Raw genomic sequence first — 7,222 nt, forward strand, 5'->3', positions numbered from 1 at the left:
TAACAGTCCTTATGTTGGAAACTATGACAATCTCAAGTCAAAGGATTAAAACATAACTACTTTGAAATTCACTTATGATAATAATCCATTTAGTGATCTCAGTGCGGGTCCATCCAATACTTTATTTTCTAACAAGTATCTATGATTATTGAATTATATCAATATATATATAATCATCTCATGATTATCAATAAATAACCATACTAGTTATATTTTATTATTATCAACATAATAATAAGTAATAAGGGATGTTAATCATTATTATGTAACATGCAAATAAATAATAATGATAGTAAAAACCTCTTTTATTAATAACCAAAACAACATACAAAAAGGTCCAAGATAATGGCTTAGGGCAAATACACTAACACAATCAGCTGATGGGATCCCTTATTAATTTGCTGACCACATCATTGCCGGATTTTCAGAAAATGTTATAATTAAATCCATATTCTTACAGTATAAAAGCGCTAACGATCACATAGACAAAGGTACACAATTTTTACACAACCATTCTTAAGTTCTAAGCATTATAATTCTCTCACTTTTCTCTTTAACTTATTGACTTGAGCGTCGGAATGGTTGTTGTAGGCGCCAACCACCTCACATTTTCTTTCTTACAGGATTGACTAATTACAGTACAGCTCTATTCCGGTTACATCATTTGGTCCATTGTCGAGAAATTTATTGATTTCTCTTTATTCATTTATATTAAAACTGATCTCTTATCCCTTTTCTCTTAAAAAGAAATCTCTTTTTCCTCTTTCGAAATGACCGACAATTCACAATCTGCTGTTAAGATTGCTACTAATGAGGGCCACTATCAATTATTCCACCCCGGGCAGTGAACAAAACACACTCTCTAGGGTAAAAGAAGCAGATCTCAACGATTTGAACAATAAACAAATGCTTCAATACATCAAAAGATTGCAGGCCACCCTTGAGCAATGCAAAACTCGGGAGGAGGCATAATTTACGGCTCCAAAAGGAAGGGAAGAAGCCTCCATTAATACCCTAAGGCCTCGGACAAAGACAATCCAAACATGGCCCAAAGGAAAGGCCAAGTTTGAAGAGGAAGAGTTATCAAGCGATGCGCCAAAGGATGTCAATTGGAAGCTAGTACGGGCTGTTCAAAGGTACCATAAAGAGTAAGAAGAAGACTATGGCCTAGACGGTGCCTCGCCCCTATCAAAAGAGATCCTTGTAGAAATATTCCCAACCAAGTTCAAGTTGCCAAGCTTAGACAAACATGATGGAGCAGTAGATCCTATAAGTCACCTAGCGATCTTTAGGATGACCATGCAGCTTCAAGATGTCAACGATTTCATATTATACCGAGTGTTTCCATCAATACTCATAGTTTTGGCTCAAAAATGGTACCAACATGTGAGTCTAGATTTAATTTAGAATTTTACACAATTTGCTATATTATTTAAGTCCAGGTTTATTACTTGTATGCCACCTAAAAGGGTCTTTTCTGACTTGTGAAAGATCTGCCAAGGAGAGGACGAGTCTTTTAAGTAGTTTTATTTCACGGTTTAATGCAGAAGCAATACAGGTGGAGGAATTAAATCATGAGATAGCATGTGAAGCATTAAAGAAAGAAACACACAATGTCAAGTTCATGAACTCCCTAATCAAGAACCCAATGGCTATTGTAATACCCGGCTAGACTCCGGTATCGGAATCCCTACCGTCCGGTGGGACCTCGGATGTCGGAAACCTCTAGAAGGGTAAAATCATGATTTTATGAAATGTTTTCATGTATTTCATGTTTTTAAGTAAGAATTAAATGAGTTTTTACATGAAAGATCTTTGGAGGAAAACCCAGGTTCGGCCGCCGAACTCCCAAGATCGGCCGCCGAACCTTGCATGCATGCGGAGGCACCTTCGGCCCCCGAACGTGGCCTGGCCAGCCACTATAAAAGGGACCCTTAGCCGAAATGGGCGAGGTTTTCTCCCATTTTCGGCCACAACAAGCTTCCGATCTCCCTCTCCTCAAATCTTGTGTTCTTTCACTAGATCTCCTCCATCTTTCTTGAGTTTTAAACCCACATTGCAAGTTTTAAGCTTTAAAGGCAAGTTTTGGAGCTTTGGAAACTCAGGAGCTCTCGTGCTTGGATCTCCGAGTTGAGTCATCTCTTCCTCGATCTTCAAGAGGTAAGAGCCGATCTTAAGCTCAATGTATGTTTCAAATGAGTTTCATGAAGTTTTAAGGGGTAGAGAAGCATGTTAGAGTTAGTTGAGCATATGTTAGGTTTATGTGATTTTTGAACAATGTGGCTTGCTTGATGTGTGTTTGAAGTGTTGTAGTTGGGGCATATGTTTGTATGAGGCCCCTAGGAACTGGTATGATGTGTATGCATGAGTAGAAACAAGTTTATGCAAGTTTTGAGGCGTTTTGGAGGCTGTGGACACAAGGGAGCCAAGTTTCTGCCCTTCGGCAGAAACTCAGGTTCGGCCGCCGAAGTGACTTTCGGCCGCCGAACCCCCTTGTGGAGGCAGTTTCGGCTGCCGAAGCCTGCCCCCGAAACTCAAGGTTCGTCTCTGTCTGGGAGGTTCGGCCGCCGAAAGTGCCGCCGAACCTGCATGGCTTTCGGCTGCAGAGGGACTTTCGGCCGCCGAACCTGCCGCCGAAAGTGCCCTGTTCAGCCATTTCTTGCATGTTTTCATGTGATGTTTTCAGGATGTTTTAGGGGTTTTTGGGGAGCTTTTCAGAGTCACGTTCATGTATGTTTGGTGCCTCATTTGAGTCCACCTGTGTAGGTTCGGACCCGAGGAACCGAGACCCCCGGTTGTGAGATAGTTGTTCAGAGTTCGTTGCCAAGCTTCAGTTACCAGGTGAGTGGAACAACCCTTAAGCTTTAAAGTAAATGAATAAATGAATGAATCATAAAGCATTGCCCATGCATCATTATGCCATGCAATATTAGGTTGCCTGCATTAGAATGCACGAATATGTTGCATTGCATACTTTGTTGTTGATGTGGATGAATGTTGAATGATCCATTAGCCCTTGTATGTCATGATAGCCTATGTGAGTCCAGGTGTGCCTGCTACGGCTCTACGCCCCTGGCACTATGATTGATGATGGAAGTCCGGGTGTGCCTGCTACGGCTCTACGCCCCCGGCATGTATAAGTAAGAAGGATAGGGGCTAAATGGTGACAAGTTCATCCTTGTTGTGAAATGTTTGTGTTATGACGCATACATGAAAGCATGAATAAGAACAAGAATGAAATTAAAAGTTAATTGATAATAATAATAATAAAATGAATAATAATATACCTAAAAATGGAGGAATTAAAACAAATGTTTTTAGTTTCTGCTCACTGGGCTTTTAGCTCACCCCACTCCCCTTATCCCCAGAGTTGCAGGTACAGGAGAGATCAGGAAGTCGGCTAGAGTGAAGTCAAGTCGTATGTATGTAATAGCTAGAGTATGTGGACATGATATATGATAAGAATGTAATGTAAAGTTTGAACAGTTATGTTTATGTAACTATGTTATTGAGGATAGATTTGTGCTTGACCATAATACATGTTAATCCCTTGGTATGTACATGATCTTATTATATGATGTGTATGTGAACCAACTCAACACAGATTACGTATTGCCATTGAGGTTTTGATGAAATCCCACAGAGGGATTAATGTTTATGTACATGATGATTACAGTGCATGCACAGGTTGAGTTTGGTGTATGAAGAAAAAGAAAGGTTTTTATTCTCATGTATATTTGTTGATCATGTGTGGGATTAAACAGGTAAACTGGATGTATGTAGGCTTGCTACGGGTCCCGGCGGCCTTAAGCCGATCTGGATCCTAGCGCCGGTAACGGGTCGGATTTCCGGGTCGTTACAGCTATATACCAACAGTTAATAGACAAAACCCAGAAGTATATCAGGCTAGATGATGAAATCCATATATCAAGAGAAGACAAAAGGACAAGCCAAAAATAAAACTAAAAGGCGAAAAGACGAGGATATAAAGCAGACCACAGAAATTACTCGATCTTTTGAAAAAGGGATGATCAAAGTAAGTATAAGAATTATACTCCATTAAATGACTCACGAACATGCATTTAAATGTGGATTGAAAAAAATAATAAAAAAGGCAGATGGCCTCCCAAACTCAATCCAGAGAAAGCTGAAAGGCGAGACAGAACTAAGTATTATCATTTTTATGAGGACCATAGACATATATCAAAGGAGTGTGTTAATATATAAACTGCAGTAACTTTAGCAATGTGGCAATGACAGCAACAACAGCAGCTTCCAGTAGCTTCCAGCAACTTCTAGAGCTTATTTGCTGTTATTTTACAGTTGTAACATACTTCTCTCAAGTGGACTTCTCTCCAAAGGAGTTACAACTAATTTCTCTCAAGTTACTTAGCAATGAAGTGTTTCAAAACAGCTGTTTAATTTATGAGCCAAATTTAGCGCCAATTCTGTTTTAATAGTTAGTTAGAATGGAAGATTTTGGATTAGTTAAGAGTTGTATAAATAGTAGAAGCAGGAACTTAGATTGACGGGTTGTATAATTGTAATCATTTTTTGATCATTAATGAGAAATTCTTCATTTCTTCTCATGGTATCAGAGCAGAAGCTTAGACAGTTTGCTCTGAAACTCCATTTCTTCTTCATATTTTTTGTTGCCTTTTGTGATCATTCTTGATCCTTGTGGATCGTGTCTGAGATAGCTTTCTTTGTGATCCTTGTTGATTGTATGAGATGGCAAATGCTACAAACCCTACTGCTGCAAATGTAACGCTTAATCCAGAGCTTGAATCAGCATTAACACTGTCAAATTCAGATAATCCTGGCATAAAACTGGTTAGTAATCCTCTCACTGGTCTAAACTACTTGTCTTGGATTAGATCCATGATAATTGCCTTAAGAGCCAAAGATAAGCTTGGATTTGTTACAGGCAAGATATCTAAACCTAATTCTGATGCTCCTGAATATAAGAAATGGATAACAGTAGATTCTATGATCATTTCATGGATTTTAAACTCAATTTCTAAAGATCTATCAGATGGATTTCTGTATGCACCATCTGCTCATGATCTATGGAATGACATAGCTGAGAGATTTGGGGAAAGTAATGGTCCTTTATTTTTCCAAATCAAGAAAGAATTGGCTAATATAAGCCAAGGATCTATGACTCTTGCTGCTTATTATAACAAATTGAAAAGATGTTGGGATGAATTGTCAGTACTTTGTCCCTTGCCACCATGTGCTTGCGGTGCAGCTAAGGAATTAACTACTTTTGAAGAAAGGGAGAGATTGATACAGTTTCTCATGGGCCTGAATCATCAATATGAGCATGTGTCTAATCAGATTTTGTTGCTTGATCCATTACCTTCTGCAAGTAAGGCATATGGAATGGTACAAAATGTAGAAAAACAGAAAGAAATTCAAGTAACATTTCCTGAATCTTCTGACATCACAACTGTTATGGCTGCTCAGAGATTCAACAACTCTAGAAGGCAATCTTCAGGTGACAGTAAGTTTAATTCTAAGAACAAAGCGGAAAGGTACTGTGATTTTTGTCAAACCTCTAGACACTTGAAGGAGAAATGCTTTAAACTCCATCGCTATCCAGAATGGTTTTCTGACTTCATGAAGCAGAAATATGGAGCAAAATCCAACAATACAGTGGCCTTTAATACCATAGCTGAATCTCCTTTGGATACTGAAACTACTAATGCTCCTCATACTGTCACTGACAATATGACAGATAGTATCTCCAGAATAGTGCAATTTGAGATATCAAAGGCTCTTAAAGGGAAATCTATCCAGTCAAGTGTTGAGGAGGTTTCCACTGCACATCATGCTTCAAGCTTTGCAGGTATTGCTTCTGTTAATTGCTCTAGCAACTTTAAATGTATGGATAAAGGAACCTGGATTGTTGACTCAGATGCCACAGACCATATGTAACGACCCGGAAATCCGACCCGTTACCGGCGCTAGGATCCAGATCGGCTTAAGGCCGCCGGGACCCGTAGCAAGCCTACATACCTCCTGTAAACCTGTGGAATCCCATACATAACAACATATACATGATCTGTAAAAATTTTTCTTTTCTCTTATCCAAGCAAAACCTGTGCATGCACAAAAAACATACATAAACCCCACACTGGAGTCCTCATCAAATACTCCAATGGGGTATCATCATCATACATATCAGCTTGGATAATCATGGTCATTAACATTATTACTCATTAAACACTCTGTACATAATGGGGATTCACACACCTCTAGGTCAAACACTACTATAATCCTCAATACATCATCAAATCATTCATTACATTACATGGTCATAATTACTCATTACATCATATTCATGTCCACTACTATCTATTACAACATACATGACTTGACTTCACTCTAGCCGACTTCTTGATCTATCCTGTACCTGCAACTCTGGGGATAAAGGGAGTGGGGTGAGCTACTAGAGCCCAGTGAGCAGAAACTAAAAACATTTGTTTTAATTCCTCCATTTTTAGGTATATTATTATTCATTTTATTATTATTATTATCATTAACTTTTTCTTTCTTTTTCTTATTCATGCTTTCATGTATGCGCCATAACACAAACATTTCACAACAAGGATGAACTTGTCACCATTTAGCCCCTATCTTTCTTACTTATACATGCCGGGGGCGTAGAGCCGTAGCAGGCACACCCGGACTTCCATAATCTGTCATAGTGCCAGGGGCGTAGAGCCGTAGCAGGCACACCTGGACTCACATAGGCTATCATGACATACAAGGGCTAATGGATCATTCAACATTCATCCACATCAACAACAAAGTATGCAATGCAACATATTCATGAATTCTAATGTAAACAACCTAATATATCTCATGGCATAATGATGCATGGGCAATGCTTTATGATTCATTCATTTATTCATTTACTTTAAAGCTTAAGGGGTTGTTCCACTCACAGGTAACTGAAGCTTTAACAACGAACTCTGAACGACTATCTCACAACCTGGGGTCTCGGTTCCTCGGGTCCGAACCTACACAGGTGGACTCAAATGAGGCACCAACATACATGAACATGACTCTAAAATACTCCCCAAAGACCCCCTAAAACATCCTGAAAACATCACATGAAAACATGCAAGAAATGGCTGAACAGGGCACTTTCGGCGGCACCTTCGGCGGCCGAAAGTCCTGGACAGAGACGAAACTCAGGTAGGTTCGGCGGCAC

The 7,222-nt window shown here is 39.3% G+C and overlaps 1 protein-coding gene across 1 annotated transcript; it reads left to right on the forward strand.

Annotated features, from left to right (window-relative positions):
- Positions 1–4,731: 4,731 nt before the first annotated feature.
- LOC110612583 lies at positions 4,732–5,940 on the forward strand. Its single transcript, XM_021753361.1, has one exon. It carries the CDS (start codon positions 4,732–4,734, stop codon positions 5,938–5,940), a length of 1,209 nt encoding a protein of 402 aa, XP_021609053.1.
- Positions 5,941–7,222: the final 1,282 nt, after the last annotated feature.

This window comes from Manihot esculenta, chromosome 4, assembly GCF_001659605.2.
Source record: "Manihot esculenta cultivar AM560-2 chromosome 4, M.esculenta_v8, whole genome shotgun sequence".
Taxonomy (NCBI): domain Eukaryota; kingdom Viridiplantae; phylum Streptophyta; class Magnoliopsida; order Malpighiales; family Euphorbiaceae; genus Manihot; species Manihot esculenta.